Here is a 27,579-nt window from a genome sequence, read left to right on the forward strand (position 1 = left end):
AAAGGCGTATTTGTCGCCTGTCTGTATTCTCCCATGATTCCGTGCGTTGTTACGGTATAGCGATTGGTTGGATTTAAATTCAATCGCGGCAGTTTGGAAGTGGATAAAACGTAGGTAAACTAGTGTCATTGTCTTCATCAGTCATGTAAGTTTTCTTATATTTGTATTACTTTAATGTTTGCGATAACACACGTTATCAATCTTAGACGAAAGCAGTATCTTTGGTATAGACTATAAATAAATGTTTCCGCAAACACTGTCTGAAACTTGAAAGCCTTGGGCAGCCCGTATAGAACTTGTTGCATTACGATTCCAAATCAGACAGAACAAGACTAGTTGTGGTTTATTTGTGTATTATTAAAAAAAAAAAAAATAAACACGTAATGTAGCGCTCCTGACAGTTAGATGGTATAATTTTCAAATGTAAATGCAAATCGATACATACTACAGCTGTAAGAGTACATGCTAAATGTGTTTTTAATCTTAGTCCTGTAATAAATATGGCGCTTGTTTACTGACACGTTGAAACGACAGGTATGGTGTTTCTGCAATGTGGAAATGTATGTGTGAATTAGTAATGTGGATGTCGACTAATGAATCGTGTGGGCTTCATTTACTGTATTCATGCACCCCTGACTGAATCGTGTGACAGGCATGTTGTACTCTGTACCTGGTATTGTAGTACTGTCAGATAATATTCATGCATGATGTATAATGTAAATTTACAATTGAAATGTGCAAGCCCTAGATACGAAGTTGATGCAGTGATGTCGCTTCTGGCTGTTTATTATTATTTACACAGGCTGATTTTGGGGGATATTTACTGTATGGACGACTAATGTTGCTTTAAAACAGATTTCCAAAAGTCAGTCACGGAAGAATTCTTCAGTGCTACTGGCTGGCTCGTTACACTGTGTCATGTTGTGGCTGCAGAGTTTCTTCGAAGAACTGATGTGTGTAATAGTCTTTGAATTCCAGCACCTCTCAAGTGTGTGGTGGTGTGTGTGTTGTGTGTTTTTTTTTTTTTTAAATTAACCTAATGCTGTCTGATCTCTACCCATCTAAATCACTTCTTGGCACCAAGGCTGATATAGTGTGGTTCTTCCCTTGCTGTTGCAGGTTTCTTTCTCACGTTAAACTACTGCACCTCAATGATTATATCTGGGGACTTCTCTAGTGCCTCATTTGCACTATAAACAATGTGTAAACAAGATGTACAAACATTATTATTTATTTTGTGTATATATATATTGTATATACTAAGGGTCATGAAGAGAAAGCATTACTATGCATGGAGCTCAAGTTTCTTCTGGCAAGGAGATACATAAATAAGGATACGTTAACAAAATTAAATGAATGAGACTAGTGGAATACTTTTATGATGAAACACACACATAGAATCAGAATATGTGTGTGAACATGGAATAAAAATGAAAAGAAAGCAGCATTGGACTCCTCCAGATGGAAGAAACTAATGGTTAGACATGTAGTTAGAAATGAAATAGTAACAGGCCTAAGAAGTACAGGTCAACTAAATTTAACTATGAATGAACAAGCAGTGCTGAAAGAATTATTAAAGGATAATAGTATCATTATAAGACCAGCAGATCAAGGTTCTGGGATGGTAGTAATGAACAAATATGATTATATTAAAGCAATAGGGACTGACTTGCAAAATATTAATACATATGAAGTAAAAACTAATAATAATGGCATAAAAGATGTGTGAATTTTTGTAGATAATATAAAAATGGGTTTGTATCAAAAGAATAAAAAAATGACATGCTTCTGCCAAATCCAAGTAAAGGTTTGGTTAGAGGTAACCCAAGAATACACAAAGAAAAACATCCAATACGAATGATTGGCACAATTGAATTGATAACCCAACATATGTTATTGTGGAAATAGCTGAAGGCAGCTACAGCCACATGTTGAAAGCTTACCTAGCTATGTTAAAGATTCAGCACATTTTCTGAAAAGGGTTAATATAAAGGTTAAACTTCCAGAGAATACCATTTTATTTAGCATGGCTGTGAAATCCCTGTACCCCAGTGTTTCCAGGCATGAAACTTTAGAAGCATGTAGAGAGGCACTGGCAAACAGCATAGATAAGAACATGATACCTACAGAAGAAATAATAAATATGAGCAAGATAGTTTTAGAAAATGGTTATTTTACATTTGGAAATAGAAGTTACAAACAGAATGATAGCACAGCAATAGGCTCAAAACTAGGTGTGCATTATGCAAGCACTTATATGGGTAAATGGGAGGGAATCTAATAAACTAGACAAGAAATCATTAGAACAAATTGAGACAATTGAGAAAAGTTGACAAACTCAATAGGCATGAACTACTTGATTATAAGAAAAGGGAAGAGAGGGTTAAGAGAGTACCATTAATAATTACATATTCTAAATTATTACTCAACATTTCCAAAATTGTTTAGAAGTACTAATGTATTCGTCATAATTCAGAAAAAATATTTCCGAAAACACTTATCGTAGCTTTTAGAAGGGATGCTGTGGCTGTGTGGTCCAGTGGTTAAAGAAAAGGGCTTGTAACCAGGAGGTCCCCGGTTCAAATCCCACCTCAGCCACTGACTCATTGTGTGACCCTGAGCAAGTCACTTAACCTCCTTGTGCTCCGTCTTTCGGGTGAGACGTAGTTGTAAGTGACTCTGCAGCTGATGCATAGTTCACACACCCTAGTCTCTGTAAGTCGCCTTGGATAAAGGCGTCTGCTAAATAAACTAATAATAATAATAATAATAATAATAATATTTGGCTGACATTTTAGTCCACATTAAACATAGAGATCATAGATGCATTTAAGGGCTATTGAAACCTGTAAAAGGACATGTAAAGTGTGCAAATGTATTGGTAAAGATAAAAGTGAAATTGCAAATAAAGAAAAAATATTGAGTTTTAAAAAATGTGTCATGCAAGGATAGCAAACTTGTATGGTACTCTCCCCTCTCACAAACAAAAAGTGTTCATTATAACTTGAGAAGTTGACATGTTAGTCCTTGAGCTCCAGGACATGCCTATTGACTTGCATTGCCTACATTTCAATTTCCACAGGATGGAGACATGTCTAAATGGAAAGCCTGACCGAACAGAACCCATGAGTGTGGAGGACTTGAGAAAAGATCTCTTTGAAGAATTTTCTTCTGTGTCTTCAACTTCTGTGTCGTCACAGGTAACCTAAAATAAGTAGTGTGGCATACTGCTTGTCAGGTTTACATACATGTGTTTTGATACTAAACTGTTTGTGAAATCCATTCTGTGCTGATGACATGTATTGTACTATTCTGTTCTTTTTTTAAAATGTCAAACACTAAGATTGATTCCAGTGAACCTAATGTTGTTTTCTAGCGTTTAGATCAGAGGTTTTCAAACTGTGGGGTGCCTTTTTTCTGACGATTTGTAAACGCTCCGCAGTAAATGGCAGACTCGTGGGCCTCCAGGACGATTGACTCGATAAACTACCCAGGCAGGGATCATGTTTAATCTGACCAATCCCCGTCCACAGAGCTTGTGTCTTTTCAGACCTATCGTAGCTCAGCGACTCTATCGCCCAGCCCTCCTTCATTTGAAAGTGCAGCGGTGGCAGATATTTATCATATACATTTTGTTCTCACACACACACATAGATTTAGAGACACCTGCAGTTTACAAATAGGGGAGGTCTTAGCTTTTAGTTTAATGTATGGGTTTTGTAGGGCTATTGATTTTCCACGATCGCAGAATCATGGAATTGCCATTTTGGCAATGGAATTCTGCTTTGCAACTGCACCAAAATAATCGATTGCTTTGAAAATCACACTACCGAGAAGCCTAGCGATGACGCTTGTATAAAATGTTTTTGTATGTTTATTTGGATCATCGGTTAACGAGAAAACAGGTGGTTTTGTGGGCGTTACGCTGATGCACTGTCTGTCTCTGTTACGGCGCTGCCTGTGTGCTGTATGTCAGTGGAGTTGTTTTAAAAAAGCAACTAGCTGTTTTGTGAGTTCTATTCTGTGGAATAATTTTGGAGTTGTACATAAAGAAAAGTGAAAAGTACCTGAAAAAAACTGATCGTCAACCCCCTGATTTAAAAAAACTTAATTGAATTTGAATTTGTTTATTTAGTTATTATCGCAAATCCGTTATGCTGTCACCCGCTCAACACAAGGAAACGACATGGTGGTTGAGGTGAAACCTTTCGTTTTATAACTTGAATTAGCCTAATTTTATGTTTATAATATAGTTCACTGCATTGCTGTTAATTTTTTTCCTCTTCTACCCAGGGATGAAATTAAGATTTTTTTTTTTTCAGGATAGTTTACAGGAAAAGGAACATCTGCAAGTTTACCTTCGCATAAGACCTTTCAGGCAATCTGAAATAGATAAGGATGAATCACAGGTAAATGATTAATAGCAATTTAATTGAAACTCAGAAAATATATCAGCCAGGATTCCACACAACTGGTAATGCAATGGTTTAATACCTATTTTAATATATATATTTTTGCCCTTAATTTGTAGGAATGTGTTGAAACTGAGAACTCGAACAGTGTGATCCTAAAAGCTCCAAGACAATCCTTAACATGTAGACTCAGTGATAAATCCCTCCCGCAGATGGCTCAACGCTTTCATTTTTCACATGTGAGTAAAGTAAAAGTATTCTGATTGTGTTATAGAAAATATCTCTGATGGGGAGTCTGTGTAGTTGTAAAACCAGCTGCCCATGCTGCTGGTATGTTGTTGAGATACTTTCTTTGTTATGCAAGGTTTTCAATTAGTTTTAAGGTATGTGGCACTTACAAGGTAATAGGCGACACCGATCTCATTGTGGCGTGCAGGGCCGATTGGGGGAAGAGTGTGGGAGGGGGGTGCCCCCCATTTTTTAAAGGGATTAAAATTGTGCATTTTGGCACAATTTTGGATGGTTTAAGCATGTGCTAGACTAGTAGTGGTCTGCTTATGTCTGAAAAAGTACTCCATTAGTGCAATGAAGAAGTTTTATTTCAGCACTACTTGCAGCAAGGCAAAGGTTAACAAGAAAAATTGAATTTTGGAGCATCAAGGCCCCTGCAATACAAGACTGGCTGAAAATGAGTGGAATTGGTGACCGCACCTTTAATTGTGTACAGTTGTAATATGGGAAACTCGTGCTACATTTTTATCTTTTATTATGGGAATGTCTTAAAATTACCGTGCTTGCATCTTTGGCTGAAGAGATATTATCTGCTCATCATCTAACTAGGGAAAATAATCTTAATATTTTTTCAGCTGACCCAAATATGGTATTGGGTGATGGATTGCGCCTGTCGCTGGCTTATTTTGATTGTTTCATACATTTACTCTGTTTCTGTCTTGTAGGTTTATGGTCCTGAAACCACACAGGAGGAGATCTTTAACGGCACTGTCAAATCTATGGTTAAAGACTTTCTTGATGGGGCGAATTCTCTGGTTTTTACATATGGCGTGTCCAATGCTGGGAAAACCTTCACTTTTTTAGGTGTGAACCATCATCTTTATGTCATTTAAAAATATAACATTTATTTTACTTCAATGGCGTATCTGTTTTAGATCAAATGCAAGATGTCCCGTAAATCAGGCATCATAGGCCATTTTTGTATATAATGGCAATTTGATGTTTGTTAAATCGGGCGACCACGCATCAAAATTATTTGAATTTGTTACTTGCTGCTTAAAAACATCACACCGAAAAAAAGGGAGACCATCAATATTAACAATTATGCCTATGGTGCCTAACTTACGGGACATGATTATGGGAAATTACAGCTTTAAAATAAATGTATTTAAGTACAGTAAACGGTCACCTTTTGGGGGGGTTTGCTTGAAAAGAGGTCACAATGAATCAATGTATTACCATTTAATTACAATAGGTTTGTGTAACTTGGTTAATTTTTATTTTTTTGTTCAAGACAGAAAATAACTACAGGTATATTGTGACAGTAAATGTTAAATATTTGTGGACTTGTAATTTTTATTATCTGCTTTTTTTTTTTTTAACATATATATACTAGGCCCTGAAAATGACATTGGGATTCTTCCAAGGTCTTTGAATATGCTGTTTAAAAGCATTGATTACAAACTGTATGAGAATATGGATCTGAAACCACAAAGGTGTAGAGAACACATACGACTTACCAAAGAACAGCAGTCGGAAGAAATTGCCAATAAAAATGCTATTCTTCGCTTAATGAAAGAGGTAAAGCGTTAGCTCTTCAGCTACATTTGACTTTTATTGTGGGGACATTTGCAAAAAAGAAGGCCTTTTAGTATCCTCTGACTTTAACTGCTTTGGGAAACTGGAGAATAATTAATGTGTTTGCTAGCAGTCTAATATGCAGAAGAAATGTTTTACTTGGTCATCTAACACGGAATATTTTACAAAACTGCCTTTCTCAAGAGAATACAAACTTGTACCAAACAACTGTTTATCATTTCCCTTTTTACAAAAGTCTTAATTTCATTTTGTAGGTGGATTCACAAAACCATCTAAATTCAAGCAACAAGTTTTCATCCAGATCAGAAGGTGATCAAAGTGTTCCCTTTGAATAAGTGGACCTAATGTGTAGATCTACAGTACTCGGAATAGATAAAAAGTACTTTAAGATCAGCTGTCTTAGAATTTTTGGGCATTTTAAATGTACAGTATAGTATAACTTTATTTGACAGTGAATCTAGAAAAAATATCACTCCCTTCAAATCCTGCCTCTCTTTAGATCACAGTAGACCCAAATGTTTGTATATTGAACTTTAAGAGCTAGATTTGTGTTCTGCATCATTAAATTGCATTAATTCACAAAACAATTTCAGTTAATTTTAAAGTTTGTGCTATAAACTTATGTCAACAGGTTCCTCCATCGATGTTCTTGGAGACTTTGAAGAACAGCTTGATTCTTCAGAACGGTTTAGTTTAAATGTTGGCACTAATATAAAATTTTCACTCTGGGTGTCTTTCTGTGAAATTTATAATGAGAATATTTTTGATTTACTTGACCCCGTGTCAAACTGCGCACTGAAGAGAAATACACTTCGACTTGCACAGGATGTCAAAGGCAACACCTTTGTAAAAGGTAACTTCACTTCTCTAGGCAATATTTAGAAGAACATTTTATTTTAATATTTTTGCTACTACAAACTTGGTGCAATGTGTAACAAAATTGAAACCTTAATGCAGTGTTTTATTTATTTATTTTTATATATAACATATTTTAAACTATGCAGATGAAAATAAAGGCTGACAAAATCTGTACTGTAGCTAGTTTGGCTAATTCCCTGAAATATATTGGTTTGTTGGATGTCTTTCTTAGATCTGAAGTGGGTTCAAGTGTCTAGCCCGGAAGAAGCGTATACAATTCTGAAGCTTGGGAAGAAACATCAAACGATTTCCTGCACCAAGCTCAACAACCTTTCAAGCAGGAGGTAAAATTGTGTCCTTTACTTTAATTTGGTTCACAAAGACAATTTTGTAATTTAATTTAATTTTTTATTATTATTTTTTTTCAGTCATAGTATTTTCAGTATTCGGATTTTACAGATTGAAGACATTGGAGTACCCCGTGTGCTAAAAGTCAGCGAGTAAGTATTCAATGTAACTTCACTGTAGTCTTAAACTTTGTGCTGATTTATTTTATGTATGTGTATGTGTGTGTGTGTGTGTATATATATATATATACAGTATGTGTGTGTGTATATATATATATATATATATATATATATATATATATATATAATATCTTACTGCTGCAAGTCGTATGCTTTAGTGGCATTCATGTTCACATTGCTATCGAAAAAAAATCCTGAATCTAAACAAATAGGACTATCAACAAGGCTGTAACTACATAGACTGTAGTAGAGACGCCTCATGCAATAGATCCCCGATAAGAAGGCATTACTTGTAGTTTACTGCGTCCAGAAGGGAAGAGGGTGATTTCATGTACAGAAATGGTCAGGGTAAATACACAATCAGGGTTTTGTTGTGATGGTCAATCAGGCAATTGTTATTTTAAATTGCATATTTGTTTAACTTTGTTTATTTAACATTGAATATAGTATCTAATGTTCTGTTTTTTTTTGTTTTTTTTTTGGGGGGGGTTTTTTTGGAAGGGGCTGTATTGCTTTAACCGATTTAAAATGCATTTTTATTTCTAAGGTTCTCGTTGTGTGATCTTGCTGGATCAGAGAGATGTGCCAAGACTCAGAATAAGGGAGATCGCTTAAAAGAAGCTGGAAACATCAATACCTCATTGATGACTCTAGGAAAATGTATCAATGCTTTGAGACACAACCAGCAGTCAAAGTAAAGTTTGTTTTTATACTGTTCAAGACCTACTTTAGGCAGTTTTTGTTGCTGGTATCTAATAAATGTTAAGCTTTTGGACTAATACTTTATTCAACAACTTTCCAGCAATTCACACAAATGTTAATTTTAGCCTGTTCCTATCCAGCTTTGGAAGTGAACTTGCTGTTAGATATGCTTGACTCCTTTTGTGCATCCACATGCCTCTAATCTTTAAATGTATACTTGCAATGTAAACTGTAGACCACAAGAGGGGGACAGTAGTATACAGAAACCTTTTTTTTTTTTTTTTTTTTTAACTTTCATACCACAAATCCTATTGGCTTATTTTGAGTTCTTTGTAAACCGTTCTTGTTCACCATAGTAAGTGCATAAACACTACTTGAATATAAAACATTCATAATATTACTAATACATAATCTTTTTTATCTTGTAGGCTGCAACAACATGTGCCATTTAGAGAGAGCAAGCTGACACAGTACTTTAAAGATTTCTTTTGCGGCAGAGGAAAAGCTTGTATGATTGTGAACATTAACCAGTGTGCCTCCATGTTTGATGAGACCCTTAATGTGTTAAAGTTCTCAGCAGTTGCTCAGAAGGTGAGGCACATTTAACTTCTTAAATATATATGGTACCAATCATGCAATTCCTCAGTTGTGGCAACCAGAATGATTTTGTGCAGTCCCAGCAGATGCTTGGTACACCCTCCTTTCACAGGATAAGCTTTCAATAACTTAAGCGCAATGCTTGCATCACAAATCTGACCCATTCTTTGTTTTCTAGAACTGGCTGTGATGGAGCTGATTTAGTTTATCATCACAATCCAGTCTTTTCAAAGTGTGAGTTTTTTTCCAAATGCAATGCTATGGTAGATTACATGACCTGACTGCAGCTAGGCAATTAGAGGAAAAACTGAACTACTGCACAGGAAGGGTTTATTATAGTGGGAAGTAGCATCAACCTTGGAAATGACTGCATATTCCAATCTCAAGAGTAACGCATACAAAGAACCAACAATTTCAACAGAGAAAAGGGGGACCAGTAATAACTATTTTAACAACAGCAACTGTTTTGTTACACCAAGCTTCATAAACGGTGCTTTTGGAAGTTTAAGTTTGTTTAATCTTCAAATAAACTTGATGTAACATATTTTGATAAATAGAAAAGCATTGTATGGAGGTTGACTTCTGTTTGTTTAAATCCTGTCTTTATGTCTGATCACTAATTGGTCTTTTACAGATTGGACATTCTTCACTAGGTGGAGTCTCTGTTTTGAGTTTAATTGCCAATGTGTAAAGTCCACCATCTTTCTTATCAAAAGATTTGCATTTGAAATGGTTTTATTGAAATGATAACTTAAAGGTAGAATGTTTTAAATTTGGTAAGTTACTGCCTGTTTTGTGCAACCTAACATATTCAAGTTCTGACTTATTTTCTTGCAGGTGGTGGTTCTCAATACAACAAAACCTCTTCCATTTATTCCCAAGAAATCGGCTAGGGAGGTGTCCTTTCTTATTAATAATGCAGACAGAAAGAAATACTGGAGGTCAAGAAAAAGCTCCTTTGTTAACTGGGATATGAGTTTGCAAGACGTGCCAGAAACCAGTGATGGTGCCGATGAGGAGGAAAGTTCTGAAGAGGAAAATATGGAAGAGACTATCCAGAATGAGGAGGGAAGTTCTGAAGAGGAAAACATGGAAGAGACCATTCACAATGAGGGTGACGGTGATGACGAAATTACAGTTGACAAGGAATCATACGAGGTATGTCTGGTTTATTAACTGTTCACAAATGTTTATAAATTAGATGAGGGAATTAATAAAATATCCTAATATCCTTTTAAATTTCTCAAATTATGCATTGTCAGATTTGGAACTTTAGTTAAAGTTGACAAAAACAGAAATAGAATTGCTCTTTAAATAACTGTTAAACAGCAATATCTTACTTTTTTAATCTTACAGAAAATGCTGGCTCAAATAACAGAACTGCAGAACAAGTTAGTACAAGAAAAAACAGACAAACTAATTATGGAGAGCAGGATTCGAGAAGAGGTTTCCCAGGAATTCATGCAGCTGTTCGAACAAAGGGAATGTGATTTCAGGTAGTAAAATGTACTTCAGTCAAGGTTTAACAGGTTAAATGAATTGACTACTTCAGGGTCTGGATGGAAGTTTAATTAGTTCAATTAAACAATTTACAACAGGGTTGGAACAAAGACCTGGGGTGGGTTGCACCGTAAGACGGACGTTATTACGTCTGACTTAAATATTTTAATTATGCCTGTGCACCAACCGACAATTTAGCCTGCCATAACTGCATCCGACGTTAATAGTCTGGTTTAAGGAATGTGCGTTTATTTGAACAAGGTGCATGCTGTAAACGTATTCTGTTTGAAATGCTTTTGCCTTTTCAGCTAATATTGGCAAATCCCCGCTTGAGTTCCCATATAAAATAAGAGACTGCACACAGCTTCTAACCTGTTTCTAGGCACTTGTGAAACAACTTCCGGTAGCTCGGCACACGCAGACTTTAAGTTTGTAGGCTAAAATGCATGTACGAACTGTTAAAAGAAAGAAGCCAAACTTTGCAGACAATTAGAACTTTGACAAATATGCCAAGCAGAACAACTGACTAATAAGGTGTTATTAATTGTTTCCTAAGCTACGCCTAGTATTTGATCACAGTGTTGACTGCAATGATAGCTAGTAATTTAGATTTTAAACCATTACTATTAAACAGTGTTTTTTGAGTTAACCAAAATGTCTTAACGAAAGAATCATATTCGTTAATGGTAACTAACTAAAAATAGTGTAAAATAACTAAATAACAAAAATATTTGTGGAGACTTGACAAAAGGAAAACATGACTGAACCAGTGTCACACTAAAAATAAATTAGTCTTTATTATTTGTTTATTTAGCAGACGCCTTTATCCAAGGCGACTTACAGAGACTAGGGTGTGTGAACTATGCATCAGCTGCAGAGTCACTTACAACCACATCTCACCCGAAAGACGGAGCACAAGGAAGTTAAGTGACTTGCTAAGGGTCACACAATGAGTCAGTGGCTGAGGTGGGATTTGAACTGGGGACCTCTTGGTTTCAAGCCCGTTTCTTTAACCACTGGACCACACTGCCTCCTAGTTTGTTCACACTAACATTTTATCCGCTGTGTTTTCGATGGTAAAAAAAATCAGACCGGTGGAATTGAAAACTACCTTTCATACTTGAGTGTAATCGCTGCAAAAATGTTAAGTTCGCTGCGAAAAAAAAATCAAAAACGGGTTCTATTTTTGGACGAAAAACGCAGAGAACACATCCCTATCCTGCTAAATTTGGATATAATCTGAAGGTAATATGGATCAGGTGCAAGCTGCTGCATAGTTATTGCTCCGAAGAGAGAGTGTACCGTTTTATATTTGGCACATATTGCAAATTGTCAGAAAGTTAATCAACTGAAATACTAGTTCTCGGCAATGACAACAAAATCTTTCAAACAGTTTTTGAACATATCCAAGGGATTATTCCTGTCCCTCAACACCCGTTCATAATTCATTGCCTGCTGGTACTGGTTTCAGAGTACGACAAGACATGTCATCCCCCATATGAAGTAAGCCCAGGTGTAACAGATACTTGCGTCCATGTGGTGCAACAGGCGTACATTTTATGTCCTTGTTTTAAGTTGGATGTAGCTTAGTCAGATGTAAATACAGTTGGTGTAACCCGCCCCAGGAGTGGAAAGGGCCAACTTGGACCACCCATGTTTTTAAGTAGTAGAATGTTTTTTGCATAGGGTGTTAATCTTTTTTGGGAATCCAGGGATGAAGCCTTTCAGTGCTGTGGTGAAATGTTCTCTTGTGTGGTGGTGGTGGTGTGTGGGTTTTTTTTTTTATAAAGATTTATATACAAGTCATTTCACAGTACTTTTATTGTTAGCATATTGTTTTTTTTTCCCGTAATTATTGTTTTTTTTCTCTCTACCAAGTGAACGTCTCGAGAAAGAAAGAGAGATCATTGAGAAGAGAGGTGAAGAGCGACTTCACATTTTAAAGACTCTGGTGGCCAAACAACGTGGTGGTCCCGAAATAGAACCGAATCATTGTGAATCAAATGTAATTGACCTTGCAAGTCCTTTTTAAACGGTGTTAAATACATTCGTATGTATAACATAAGTAGCAACTTCTGTAGAAACCTGTCAAACTGGTATATATATATACTGTTGAACTCAATAGTATTTCTGTACTACAGGAGGAGGTTGAGAGTATTCTGGAGGGGATGATGGGGTCCATGCAAGATGACCTTGCTGATATAAAAAAACAAGCAGAAGCAGCACAAACATGTCTTGTAACCTTGCCTGAAACACAAGATATTGCCACTCTTCAAACCCAGCTTGCCACAGTTTCTGAAAAACTAGCTGAAACACAGAAAGAACTATGGATGAAAGCAAAAGGCAAGTTGCATAATACATTATATGCTCAATTACAGTATATAAACTATTAATGTATAATATTGGTGTTTGGAATATTTTAATTTTTATGTGCATGGATTTCTAGTCCATAAATTGAATATGGTCCTGCAACATTACTTGCTATTGCATGAACAATGCTTAACATTTTGTCTAATTTAGATGTGTTTAATTACAGAAATAGAAGCTTTAATTTGCAATCAAATACAAGCGCCCAATGACCATCTGAAAGAAGCAAAAAAGGTGAGCTTTTGTTAACCTTCCTTAATATAAAGGCAGAGTTTAGTGAAAACAGTTGAAACTTGCCTAATATTAGTTACAACTTTTTTTTTTTTTTTTAAAGAAAATTGAAGCACAAAATGAGAAATTACAGCGTCTTACAGAGATGTGTCATGAAAAAGATGAAGTCATAAGTAATCTACAAGATGTGTTGGACCGCTGGGAGGAGTCTGCTGTAAGCTCTGTAAGTCCCACTATGATCAAATTGCGTAACGTATTTAAAATTGTCTTCCAAATCAATTGGCATTTGACTATTCTCCCAACACATTCATTAGGTGCTATAATTTGTAGTGTTTCAAAAATGCTATTGAATTGATAAGACGTCATGAAACTGGCTCAAATTAATGGCATTAAAAGAAGGTTACCGATACAGTATTTGATTTGTTTTCTTCAGCGGGTGTTTTTATTTATTTTTTTAAAATCAAGTTGGTAATATCTCCTGAGATCCTGGAGATTGACTGGCACTTGATTTAAATAAATACATAAATTAAGTGTAACCATTTTCAACAAGGTAGTAAATCTCAACAGGGAAATGTAATTTGTTGATGGCAGTTTGTCGATTGCCATTTTTACTTAAATGCTCTGATAAGAAAAGCCATTGATAAATGTATTCAATCAAGATTACTTTTAGCTTGTTCAATTCCAAATGTTGTGTACAGGAAGATTTTCATTTTGAATGTTTTATTTTGGGTTTAGGAGAAGACTGTACAAACTATTAAAGGAGAAATCTTGAACTTCAAAATGAAATGTACATGCATGAGTGAAAATGGTGCACAGATGGAAAAGGACCAACTCATTCAGACTGGTAGCAGAAAGCGAGTTTGTGATCAACAGGACCCTGTGGGACAGCCACCTCTAAAGAAAGGTATAAATTCTGCCTCATATGTGGGGCTTAGACCAGGGCAAAAGAAGACAACCATCACAGGGCGCAAAATCCTTCGGTTGAAGAAAAGGTTATCAGTGGTTAGATAATCAAAGTATTAACCTTCGACCTCCCCCTTCCCCCTTTCTGCCCATTTATATGTGTGTGTGTTGCTTTTTAAATGTTTTGTCTTTGTATGTAATATTGTCAAACATCATGATTTATATGTGGTTGGCGAAATTTGTGATTAAGAGTAAATAAAATGTCTTTCCATTTGCTTACTGGTGTATGTTTGCTTTTAAAAGGAGTTGCCTAAAAGCCATGCAGGTCATCTTAAAATGTGCTGTTAGTTTTAACACTACAGACTTCATGAGGAGGCAGTTACTGCTCAGTACTATAGCCTAAGAGATGGTAATTGCAGAGTATATATTTTTTTTAAATAAACTAGGCAAAAGTTGTCCCACCCACCATGGGTGTATAATTACTGAGCCATTTCAGAAATATCAAACTAACCGCACCTTCAAAAAGATCCTGTACTGTACAAACCCATGCCATGGTGTAAAATATTGAAGAAAGTTATACAAGTAATGGCCAATTAAAAACTCATACAGCCTCATCTTGAAGGACATATAGCTAACAACATTTCAGTTAACAACAGCCAATACATATTCCCATTTAACCCTATATTAAAGTAACATTTTGAGAGCATTGTTGCAGGTATTTCAATGCTTCTCTTCAGCATTCCTATTTTTATAACCAGATACTATGATTTCTGTTAATAAACTGCCCTGTCAGTGCTGCAATGCCTGTGCAGTGTATGAGTAAAATAAAACAAATTTGTTGTATTACATTTCTGAAAAGGAACAGTTTATGAACAGAAACATTTTGTCCTTGATCGAATACACTGTTCATTTTTGGTTTGTTATACAACTTCTGTCTATTTAACTGATGTGTTTTACTATGGCTAGTCTTGATATCATAGTAGTCAAATGCTTCTTTGCATAAGCGGTTGTATACTGGTTAGTTAATTGCTGACAAATTGCCTGTAAAAATCAGATAAATCACTATTTTAATGTTTTGAGCTTGTTGCTTTTTCACATCTGCTTGCACTGTCTCCGTAGACACTTGTCTGTCTAGTTTTTAAACTCATGAAATCCCAGTTTCTCTTATTTTAATTGTTTGAAGAAAACAAAAACATTTCTGGTATGACTAAAAATATAGTGCAAATCTCCTTAGCTTAACTTTCCGTGTATTTGTTGTTTTATTTATAAAACCATAACTTGATTATGGTAGTTTTTGGATTTTCTTGTTTGATTTTGACCACTGTAATTTCACTTTTTAAAATTGTTTTTAGGACCAGTTAAAGGAGAATGTCTTTGCTCCACTGTAACCCGACAGGAGCACAGAATTGAAGGCTTAACAAAGGACCTCTCAACAAAAGAGGCAGAGGTGATGGAATTAAAGGAGAAAGTAGATACACTGGAGCAGCAGTTAGCTTCAGTTAGAGAGTTCCTCCAAACAGAGAGAAATGTAAAACAGGGGCTATGTGAGCAGATTAATAAAGTAAAAGATGAACTGTCTTCCTCCAAAATGAACTTTAGTGAGGTAAATGACAATATTAAGCAGCAGGCTAGTTCTTATGAAATTTTAATGTCTGATCTGCAAGCACAGAGAGATGCGAACAAAATGCAGACCAACAAAGTAGAGCAGTTTGAAAAAGAGATAGGACTCCTCAGAACAGAGGCAGTGGAAAAGGCAGAACAAATCCAAATGCTGCAGGAAAAAAATGAGCAGCTCTGTAACATGGAAGAGGTGGCAAAGGCTAATGCTGCAGATTTACAAAGCACAAAGGATTTGTTGGTGAAAACTGAACAGGAGTCCCAGGAGAAATCCTCAAAGATGAAGGCATTACAAAACCAGCTGGTAGTCCTTGGTCTGGAACTAGAAAATACCAGAACCACAGCAGCAAAGAGAGACGGCAGCCATTTCCATGCCACAATCGAAGCTCTGCGCAAAGAGTGTGAGCAGATAGTAAAGGTGTCTTCTGAAAAAAGCCAGCAGATACAAGACCTGGAGCAACAAGCCGAAAGCTTAAAGCTGCAGGTTACTGGTCAAGAGGAGCAGCTGAGACAACAGTTGAATGAATTAACTGTAACCTGTAATGAACTGAATGAAAAAGAGGCTCTTGTGAACCAGCTAAAAGCCAAATTAGAAGAAACTATTCTAAATTTTGAGTCAGAAAGGCTGGATGCCAATGAAATGAAACAAAGGAATTCTGAGCTTGAAAAGGACACAATTTCTCTAAAAGGAACAATAAAGCAACTGGAGGGCCTCCTACAGACCTCCAAGGTCCATGCTGATGAAGTAGCAAAGATGGAGGAACAGCTTGCAGAGAAAGACTCCTTGATGGCTTGTTTGCAAAATAGTTTAAAAGAAGCACAAGTCAAACTTGAAGATGCAGTCTCACAATACAGTCTTCAAGAAACCAAACTGCAAGATGGATTTCAGCAAAGTGAAGTAGACATCAAGTTGGCCAATGAGGCTCTCGCTGAACAGGAAGCGGAGCAGGAGAAGAAATTATTAAAGTAAGTAAAAAAAGGCACTACTTTCAGATGTCCTGGGGGAGGTTGGGTATCACTTTATATGGAAAACTATAATTTTGAATGTTTGAAGATTTCATTGACATATGATTGATTGATTTAATTTTTTTTTTAGATTAAAGAATGAGATTGCTGAAAGTGCCATAAAAATCAAGAGTCTGAGCCTTGATCTACAGAGGAAAGATGAGGATGCCTCAGACTTAAGAGAGAAGCTGGCTGATGCCAAGAAACAAATACAACAAGTGCAAAAGGAGGTCAGTGGTGTCTAAATAGCTCTTTTATCCAACATTGGCTTTTGTTGGGTGTTTTTAGCATGTGGGCTGGGGGGCAACAACATCATCCTTGCGTAGAAAAGGTAATACAATTTAGAGAATATAAATGCATATCTGGGGCTTGTTGTACTAAAGGGATCCGATCCTGGTTTCAGGCTCCGATTCTGCCCCTGTGACGTATTGTGTTGTATTAAACAGATCAGCGCGGATCCTGAGCTCAGATTTGGCTCAAAATCAGGTCCTATTTTGGTCTTGCAGGATAAGAGTCAGTTCAGAGCTTTATCTAATGTTTTAAAAAGAAGGAATTATTTGTAGACTGTAACACGAGAGTGTGTGTTTCGTGATCGGCTTTATGTTTGCATCATGCCTGTTGCAGATTAGGCCAATTGTATATTCATTTTCATTTAAAAAAACAAACATCAGTTTGGTACAATTTCAACACGCATTGCTAAACTAGCCAAATACGTGTCAAAATACATAACCAATTCTGAATAAATAATTGAGTTCATATTTTTTAAAGGTTTGTTTGTGTGTTGTTGTTTTTTTTGTTTGGTCAGCAAAAATATATATACTGGAATTATTTCATTCAGTTGCCCCTAATACACAAATAAATCAGACATGTGCATAACAATTACTAACCTCTACCTAGTATGTGTTGACAAATGATGTTATGCTTTTACTGATTTTAAGGAATGGCTAATTTGTTTACTTAAATCTAAAAATCATCTATCAATTAGCGTTCATATGAAGAAGAGCTACAGCAATCTCATCCCAAACTCTACTTTTACCATTGGAGGTTTGAGACATTCCAATTGTCATGTTTAAAGTGCGCTCTTTATCAACGCTAGAGCGAGTGTGGCATAGTGCAAAGTTAATTGGAAGTATGAGAATTGCCCTTAATATATTTCTAGAAGCGTTGCGGTTTCACCACAATTTAAATACGCAAGATAAATACAGCGTTGCTTTTAAAATGATACTAGTACTGTGTTGGTATAAGAAGAGAGTGTTTTAAAAAGTACTTTCAGCTCCATCCACATAAAAAGATGCAGAAGTAGCTTCAGCCTCAAGCTGCAGTGTATAGATGATAATGTAAATAACACCACAATTGCAATTTGAACCTTTTGCATTCTCAGTTGTCTACTCCAATTTGTTTTTAAATGTAATTGATTTGTGGCACACTTTATTTTTCCCCCCTTTTTTTTTTTTTTGGCCCATTTAGATTTCATCAATGCGTGAAAATGAGAAATCATTGAGACTAAAGCTTAATGAGTCTGACAGGGTTAAGAATCAGGTAACTAGGGACCTTGCTAGCAGAGACCGAACAATCCTCCAATTAAAGAATGTAAGTATGTTAGTCTTAATTTGCTGCTTGGTTAGATTGACTGACTATTTTTTTTGTTACTGTATTTTAAATGTTTTGTCTGTTTTAGGAGATGTCCAACAGTACAAAGACAGAGGAAATACTGCAGTTATATCAGGCAGCTTGCAAAGGTAGAAACTTCACTGTTTTTGTTTAGGCTAGACCGCCTTTTTGACTGACGGTTAGTCTTTGTTTGAACAATTTATAATATAAATTGGTGTGTTTTGACTCCTTTTGGTAACACATTAAGTGCCATTTCTGTTCACAGGGCTTCATATTTTGGGTTAATATTTTTCATTATATAGTTTTCATTATAAAATGCATATAAACCTCCTTTTTGATTGCCAGATCTGAAAGCAAAAGAACAAATTATTGAAGACATGCGACTGGCACTCACTGAGCAAGAGGAGACACAGGAAGAGCAAGATAAAGTTCTTGAAGCTAAAATTAAAGAGCTTGAATGTTTAGCTGCAGGTAAGTTTTTTATATTGTATTTATTTTTAAAATGTGTGTTTTATTTTCAGAACTACAGAGATCTCTCTTCCCCTTTTGTAGAAATTGAAGACTGGAAACGGAAATGCTTCTTTCATGAGAAGGATAACAATCAAAACCTAAAAACTGAATGCAGGAACACTGAATCTGAGAATGCAAGAGAACAAGCCAATAACTTGCAAGAAAGCTTGAAGGCAAGTGACTTGCATTGGCAATACCAGTGGCTTATCTTAGTAACTTGATTGGTTTTGAAACAATTGCTTGTTTTATTGTATCGAGTATGATGAATGAAGTGAAATGTTACAAGGAACATGTTGCATGATAAAATGACTTAATTGATTATTGGATTCTCTTGTTGTATAGAGGATTTATACGCAGAATCAGTGGTTATGGTGAAGCAGTTAAAGGGGAGGGGAAAGTCCTCCATCTTGTTCAAGTGAAAACCATTCAAGTGAATTTTCAACGCATATTTCTTCACAATGCTTTCCCATTTTTTGTTTTGACAGCAATCTGAAGAGAAGCACCAAGCTGACAGAAGAAAGTGGCTGGATGAGAAAATGTTGTTAATTAGACAAGCAAAGGAAGCAGAGGGTCGACGAAACCAAGAAATGAGGAAACTTATGGAAGACCGAGAGCGGCATGTCAAATTGCAGACTGAAGTGGTAGGTACCTATCTAACTATTTGTTTGAGTAACTGTCTGTTTTTTTTTTTCACTTTAATCCCCTCTCTGGTTAATATCCGCATTATTCAAAGTTTCCAGGTAGTTGTAATCCATGTGTTTAGTGTGGGTTTACGGATGAGGGTTTATAGTTTTTCACACCAGACCTGATATCAATCATCCACAATTTAAACAAAGAAAATGTGTTTACAGGACAGTCAAACTAAACAGCTCTCTGAAAAGGAAGATCAGCTGCAGAAGTGGAGGCAGGAGAGGGATGAATTGGTGGCAGCTCTTGAAGTCCAACTTAAAAATCTTTTTGCTAGTAATCTGCAAAAAGACCAGGAACTGAAAAAGCTGCAAGTAGTAGCAAGTGCTCAGCCACACGAGGTCAGTATTGTTTTTCCTTTTTAAAGCATCATTCTAGAAGCAAGGACAATTTCGCTGAACATGAGGAATTTCCATTAATAAATTTCTACTTTTTTTTTTTTTTTTTTAGAAATAGTTAGTCTAGAAAACCTCTTCACGCTAATTGGGCCCTGGGGGTGTTAATCTAATTGTTTGCTGTAAAAATATTAATCTAGTTTTTTAGTTCAAGAAATGTAATAAGACATGAAGGATTATCTTTATACAATATAAAGGGGCATACATGGACTGAAATGTGAAAGATTACCAGGGGGTTGTGCAGATATGCAATATTGGAATTGTTGCTACGATCAGTGTTACAAGACTTAGAAATATGGAGGATTCATGGAATGTGTATTCTGATCGGTGTGATAACTTTGGTGAATTAAATAACAGGTCAATAAAGATGAACTTCAACTCACACTTGCGAGGAAAGAGGCAGAGATTGCTGAGCTAAAGGAGTATGTATCTAACATGAAAGATTCCAAGGATAAACACCAAGCTGCAGTCACAGCAAGTGGAGATACTTCCGTGGAGAATAAGGTACAAGCAACAGTATTTAAATGTGTTGGGATTCCAACATGTTTATTTAACTGTATTTTGTAGAACTATTGTACTAATATTTGATTAAGGTATGGGTTCTGGTTTTAATTGTTTATTTCTATAGCTGGAAGCAAAGAGCACAGAAATGGCCAACACTAAGTTTGTTCAGCAACTGCAAGATGAACATAGCAAACTAACAAGCAGTATAAAGACTGTTTGTGATGGGCCCACGACTAAGATTGCTGCCTTACCAAGGAGTTCTTCAGCAATTACCCTTCATGAAGAAGAAAACGAGGTAAGTAAATGAACTGCTATTCAAGAAGGTATTTATACATTGCTCAATTGCTCAGGGCAGTAGTGTGGAGTAGTGGTTAGGGCTCTGGACTTTTGACTGGAGGGTTGTGGATTCAAACCTAGGTGGGGGACACTGCTGCTGTACCCTTGAGCAATGTACTTTACCTAGATTGCTCCAGTAAAAACCCAACTGTATAAAATGGGTAATTGTATGTAAAAAATAATGTAATTGTATGTAAAAATAATGTGCTATCTTGTAACAATTGTAAGTCGCCCTGGATAAGGGCGTCTGCTAAGAAATAATAATAATTAAGGGATAAAGAGTGTGTTGAAATAATGCTGAAAAAACATTAGGCTGACTAATGCAAATAAGATGATGGCAAATACCTGATATCGCATTCTTTTCTGGGAAAGGGGCTACCCAATTGTCCACACTCCATGTGTCAATATTGAGCATAATCACCATAGATGCCAATACAGGCCTGGTATTTATTTTGTATTATGGAAATTAGTGTGTGAACGAGTGCTTCGATACACATGCCTGGTATCTCCAAATTTTAGTGCTGGGACAAATAACCGGATATTCGAACGAATATGTTTTGACGTGTTCGGATACAAAAATCCCTCCCCCCACCCCTTTGAACAAAGTAGAAAATAAATAAAATGCGGTGTCGACTTTTATGTACTGTTTATTTCGGGAATAAACAAAACAATGTTTAACTTAATGCTATTTGGCATTCTTTGTTTTGTAGTTAATTCACTGGGCTAAAGTAAGGCTGAAACAACATATTTCCTCCTGGGATATTTTTTTACTTTAACGTGTTACATAGTGTAATGTCTTGCTGTAAAATAAAGGCACATACACAGGGCCACGCCCCCCTGCTATGCTGTCTCTGTCTGCGTTCTGTGCATTATAATGGCTTTTATTACTTTTTGAAAAATGAACAAATATTTAAATTGAGCGAATATCCGAACATGAAAATCCTGTGTTCGTCCCAGCACTTCTAAATTTCCACTAATTGCTGTAAGTAACTCAGTGTGGATTATTTGTGGGTACTTTTTTATAATCAAAAAAACCTTTTTGTACCTCCATGTGAATGAAGAGTGTTCTAATCTCTCTCTTCCATAGAAATACATTTTTTTTTTTTCATCGTACCCACTTGTTTGTAAACTGAAATTGAATTATATGGCTTAGTAAGTAGTTGATTTCTAAAGAAAAGCCACTTTTGCTGTGTAGTGTGAGATCAAATGATCTGAGGAAACACCATTCAGTTAGATAAATTAGAAAGGAGTTTAAAGTTAAGTACAGAGATTATCCTTTTGCATTAGTATGATTTAAGGATTACGACTTGTATTCAAGGAATTGCTGCATATTCACTGCTACATTTTTCAAACCTTTACTTTCCCTTTTAATTTGTTATATGTAGATAGACTTTTGTTTCCATTTATCAAGAGGCAAAGGCTAATTGAATAAAACATCTTAACAGTATTAACTGTTCTGAGCAGTTAATTGCTAGTTTCATACTATTTAAATGTTTTTTTCATATATTTTACTGCAGTATGTTCAATTTGTTTTACATTTTCCATGCTTTATTATAATCCAATAAAAATAAAGGCAGAAAAGCAGCATTCATTTGTATAATTCTACTGAAGTTTTCTGTATGACCTAAAAGTAACTATTTTCTAACTTGTACCTTTTTTATTTCACGCAGGTTGTTCTCAACCAATCTGTACTAGACTCCTCTGAGGTTTCCACAGAAAATGGAAGAACTAGCAGGTTCCCAAAATCGGAGCTTGATATACAGTTCACACCCCTTCGGCCTAATAAAATGACTGTTACGAGGCAAGGTGGGGATTCGTCTGTTACTGTCAAAATAACCAGAACGGCAAAAAAAAGGAAGAGTAATGCAATGGAAAAGGTAAGATGAACACAGATACTTTTTTTTTTTTGTCGTATGCTTAACGCTAACTTTCTGCAAAACCTGCATGCTACTGCTGACTGGCATTTCTGTGAGACTTCAGGTTCCCTGACCATCTTGTTTCCATGAATAAAGAATTGGCAGCTTTTTATTGCTGGAACTCCTTTTTATTCATTTTTTTTTTTTTTTTTTTTAAATACAAATTCCCCAATTTACATTTGAGTAACCTCTTACTTTTCCTTTAAAGACAATGCTTTCAGGCTGCTGGAAAAACAAATCCAAACTGAAAGCCACATCTCCAAGTGTTTCTCAGGTATTAAGCTCCCAGGTATCCCTAGACCTCCCTCTCCACCCCCCATCAATCCGTGTAGTTGGCTAGTTTTTTGTTTTACTTTTGATTTCATCTATGGTGTTTTATTTAATTGCTTGTTTTATGCATTAAAAGTTTTACAGTGCATAGACTGGGGTGCACATTAAGACATTCCAGCTGTGCATCCTTACAATCCATCTAAGCCAGTCCTGGTAGGGCAGTGGAAAAAGTGCTTGACTTCTGGGTTTTATTTAAAGTACAAATATGAATTCTCAAAATTGATTTTATAGTATTGTCATTTAAAATGTCCCCCCCCATGTTCATATATTGCACTGTTGTGGAGCTGCAAATTGTAATTTTTATAACAGTCCTTGCATTATGACATTGAACTGTCCAGAAGGTATGAAGCATTTGGGTTCTTTCCTTGGGTGTTTAACATGCGCAATGTGGTTGTTTTCAAAAACACTTGGTCATTTAATTTAAACATCCCTGTCTGAAGAAAATATTTTTTAATCATAATATAAATCTAAGATTAAGTATTGTAGCTGATATTTTAATTGTCTAGTGTGGGGATTAAATAAAACACTACAACATTCAAACCCTAGTTGGTCTGTTCTCTTTGTAGAGAAGGTAGCATTTCATATTTTCATTGTCATTTGTTTGTTTCTCATGTTCCGTAGTATGTCGAGAGGAGATTCTGTGTGTTCATGTTTCTTAGTGTTTTGTCAACTTCATGGCTAGCTATCTCACTTTGTCAGTACATTACTGTACAGCAAAGAGGACAACAATCAATTTTTATTATAAACAATACATACACTATTTTTTTTATTAAGATAGGTGCTATAACTTGCTGTAAAAGTTAGAACTTCAGTGTTTGTTTGAGGATTTATTTTTAATCTCAATGCAGTGGCTTGATTTTTTTTAAAAGAGCATGTTGCCTTTTAATATGCTTTGAGTTGGGTACTAATATTTAAAACAGACAAACCTGTGAATTGTGAAACACATCAACCGTTTGATATAAAATCCTTTGTTCTTTGTTTTATTTTCTAATAATTGGGTAATTAAGACTTGTGCTAAGATGTGTCCAATAATGAATCCGTTTAACTCACAGTCACATTAACTTATGTTCTGTAATTCAAGAGCCAATCACTTAAAAGGTGCTTGGACATGAAACTATTTTGTTTAGAAAATGCAGAATCATGTTTTGATTTAACACATTTTATATTTATTTTTGTTGTAATTGATACCTGACGACAACACCCCCCCCCCCCCCCCCCCCCCAACAAATTTAAAATCGACATAGAAGAAATTTGTTCCAAATACTAAATATGTTTTTCTAACACCGACTTCTCATTGTCTTTTTAATTTCCTCCTATTACTACTTATTTAATTTTTTTCGTTTAATCTTTGGCTAAAAATGTACTGTTGCTAATTTTGATGATTACTGAGTGGTGTAAATCAGTCGCCTGAATTCAAATCACCTTCATTGCTGTTGCTCTTCTCAGGACCCTGTGGAGGGTGAGAACAAGAAAAACACTAACAGTAGAGTAATTGCATCTTCACAGTCCATCAGAATTGCCAACAATGGGAAAGAGGTTGGTCCTTCAAGCATTCAGATTAATATTTTCAAGGTGTGGGGTCCCAGAGTGGCTTACCTGGTAAAAGCACAGGGTTTGTCAGTCAGGGGAGTGCAGGTTCGTGTCTTGACTGAGTGAAGTCGTCGATCTTTACTGGGGGTTCTGGGGAGAACCGTTACATTTGCCTCTGGTGCTCCTACGGGTTAGAGAAGCAAAACCGCTAGTGACCGTTTCTCCTCATCGCGCTAGTGCGGACCCTACTGTCCAGGCATCTTGTCAGGTCATGCAGACACCTGTAGGGCTGGCCTTTGTTCTCCAGAGGCCGGTAGTTCGCCGACATCCGCTCTCGAGTTCCTGGGTGTAAAAGAGGAACTTGGCTTTGTCGTGATCGGAGGACATCCACTGAACCAGTTCTTCTGAGATATGTGGAAAATCTGTGGTGAGGGAACATAATTGGACATTCTAAATTAGGGAGGAAATCTGAGGTAAAATAATTGGGCACTTCACAATGAAAGTAGAACAAATACTATTTCCAAGTTGATTTAGTTTTATTGTACAGTAAAACGTACAAGGACAGCTGCAACAACCATCTGAATTTGGTCCATAGTCCTGTACTAAATTGAATACTAGCTAATATCTTGCTATTGGGACTAGCCAAATGATCATCCATAGTTAGGCTATGCCACTTTTAATTTGTTGCAGTGGATACACATAGATAAACAAAGCAAGCACTTATCTCCTCTCTCTTTTTTTTTTTTTTTTTTTTTTTTTTTTTAAGATCGGTTAAAATTAGATTTTTTAAAGATGATGACTGTCTGTCTTAGTTTGACTGAATGGCCTGCACTATAGAGATTAACTGTTGGAAAAATCTTGCTCACTTGGCATGCATCTGTATAATTTGCATGTTGTATTTACAAAGCAGGATAACTACATAAGGTTGCTTCGCTCAACAACCACTTCCCTGGCATCTCCAAACTCATTACAGGTCTCCTTGTCTCTAATCCCCAGTGCTTGACAGAGCTCTAATTTCTATTACAATGCATGTTTCATCCACATAATACATCTCTTGATTAGGTGATGGGCTATCTAGCTGAACAAGCTCCTGCTGATTTGTCATTATGTCTTTCATTATCTGATTTATTTAAACACCAGTATCTCCCTCAGTTATACTAATTTTTCTTTTTTTTTAATATATATAATAAAAGGTATCACCAGCTGCACAAACTAAAAGACCATCCCCTTTAAGAAAACGAACCTCTTACTCAAGTTTAAGGTCTGTCAGCAAAAAAGATGGAGCTCTTCAGAAAATTGGAGAGTTCTTTCAGAGCTCTCCTACACTTTTGCACAGTAAAGGTTAGTAAACCATAATAAGCTTTAGATTGCTCTGTCAAAGTGAAAGATTCATACATTGTCTGCAAGCTACAAACATAATTTGTGGAACCTTTAGTCTGCCTTCTCTAGTTTTTAATGACTTAATCAGATTTTGGCTTTAAAAAAAAACAACTTGCAACTAGATTGTGTGCGTGCACTGATGGCTTAAATTTTAAACGTCTTAATGCACATTTTAAAGAAACAAAATAGTTCTATTCACTTTTTTTTTTTTTTTTTTAAGCTAAAAAACTAATTGGATCACGGAGTACGGCTAAATCTCCAGAAACTGATGTTTGTAAAGAAACTGAGTATAAACCCAGGAAGTCAAAAAGAAAGCTGTACAAAACAGAAATATCTTCTCCCTTGGACATTCCTTCACATCCAGTAAGTATATAAAATTAACCTTCACTTGATGTTGAGATCATTGTAATTTGTAGAATACAAAATTAACTTTAATATAGCCCATTTATTGCTTTGATTATCCTAATTAACAATTACTCCATGGCAAATATCAATAAAAAGTGCATATATTTACCTCATTTAATAATCCTAATTTCTTGGTGTTTGACCCTGATTTGCAACGTGATCTTGTAATACATTAAATATTGCAATTCTCAACAGGTGGTTGGACTGGATCAAGACGAGAAAGAAAGTGATCATCTTATTATTAAAAGAAGATTACGAACAAGAACAGCAAAGAGATGATGTGATGATCAAAGTATTTTCAGTTTCTCGTACTTTAACGAAATCTGTTGCTTATTTAACTTTTTGTAATCTTCAGTTATGTTGCAAACTATAGTTTTGCATCAGTGTATGAGCAAATGACTTTCTGTTTCTTATATAGATTTCTCATAACTATGTATATAAAGAATTACTAGAATATAATGTACTGTTCAGTTTTGATCTAGTGATTTTTTTTTTTTGTTAATTTTTTGTATTCCTTTATTTTAGGAATAAAATGGAGAATAATGTGTGTGTGATATGAGAATTTAATGCCCACAAGAGGGGTGGGATGCTACATAAACCCCAAGGTTAATAATATAGAAACCTGAATAAGTCAGTTACTGAACCATGTAGCCAGCTGGACAAATACATCGTTGACAAATTCATTTGGCAGTTAATTTTCGTGAATTACTGAACATCCTTAAATGGCAAGTCTAATTTTGGATTTTTAAGTTCAACTATGTGTAACATGAACTCATTTTCAATCTCAAATAAAATATGTGACTAATACGGTAGAAACCAGTAGGCCTATCCTTCCAGTGCTATGAGGTGAACTCTCGTCTGCACTAGGTGTGTTAATCGTATCAAAACATTGGCGCTAATAGTATTATTGAGGAGTTAATGATAAATCTATAAAACTAAAGTAAGGTTTCACCTCGTCGTTCCTTGTGTTGAGGCCGTTAAGAAGTAACAGCTTTGTGACAACTAAATAAATACATTTACATTTTTTTTTTTTTTTTTTAAACAGGTTTGACTAGGTGGTGGGGTGTGGTTGTTTTTTTTTTTTTTACTTTTCAGGGGCCGTAGCCGCACACCCACCCCTCCGCTGGCTCCGTTATTGAATGATCTTAGTGAGAATGAAATATGACTTTTTTTGAAAAACCTACAATACGTTTAGTACATTCTTGATTGTCGCTAGAGTTGACAAATACAGTGGTTCCCAAACGGGCCCGCAAGGGGGCCACAGCTCATACAAATATTTTTGTCCTAAACCTCTGACACATGACATTACATTGTTCCCAAGGCTGGCGATCTAATTAATTTACATGAACTGTGCTACTGTATTTGGGGTTAACTGTGCCGAAATGTAACACTATATTAACGTCCACTTCAGCATACACTTGCAATG

At 35.8% G+C, this 27,579-nt stretch overlaps 1 protein-coding gene across 5 annotated transcripts; it reads left to right on the forward strand.

The window, feature by feature from the left end:
* The first annotated feature begins 33 nt into the window (after positions 1 to 33).
* On the forward strand, positions 34 to 27,188 carry LOC117415849 (kinesin-like protein KIF20B). Of its 5 annotated transcripts, none has more exons than XM_034026708.3 (34): positions 34 to 145; positions 3,083 to 3,200; positions 4,323 to 4,409; positions 4,532 to 4,651; positions 5,369 to 5,507; positions 6,040 to 6,224; positions 6,497 to 6,551; positions 6,874 to 7,095; positions 7,333 to 7,444; positions 7,529 to 7,600; positions 8,175 to 8,321; positions 8,758 to 8,920; positions 9,764 to 10,084; positions 10,283 to 10,422; positions 12,305 to 12,431; positions 12,568 to 12,769; positions 12,963 to 13,027; positions 13,128 to 13,247; positions 13,760 to 13,928; positions 15,280 to 16,510; positions 16,641 to 16,779; positions 18,017 to 18,139; positions 18,228 to 18,288; positions 18,506 to 18,631; positions 18,713 to 18,843; positions 19,156 to 19,311; positions 19,522 to 19,698; positions 20,110 to 20,256; positions 20,381 to 20,551; positions 22,263 to 22,469; positions 24,285 to 24,374; positions 25,562 to 25,709; positions 25,969 to 26,111; positions 26,349 to 27,187. In XM_034026708.3, coding segments are annotated over exons 1-34 (5,700 nt in total). In that variant the 5' UTR covers positions 34 to 143; the 3' UTR covers positions 26,433 to 27,187. The 5 variants fall into 5 exon arrangements, with proteins under 5 accessions (XP_033882599.3, XP_058882415.1, XP_058882414.1 ...); XM_059026432.1 differs by having other exon boundaries at positions 92 to 110; XM_059026431.1 differs by lacking the exon at positions 34 to 145 and adding an exon at positions 880 to 953 and having other exon boundaries at positions 26,349 to 27,188.
* Positions 27,189 to 27,579: the final 391 nt, after the last annotated feature.

Source organism: Acipenser ruthenus, chromosome 7 (assembly GCF_902713425.1).
Source record: "Acipenser ruthenus chromosome 7, fAciRut3.2 maternal haplotype, whole genome shotgun sequence".
Taxonomy (NCBI): domain Eukaryota; kingdom Metazoa; phylum Chordata; class Actinopteri; order Acipenseriformes; family Acipenseridae; genus Acipenser; species Acipenser ruthenus.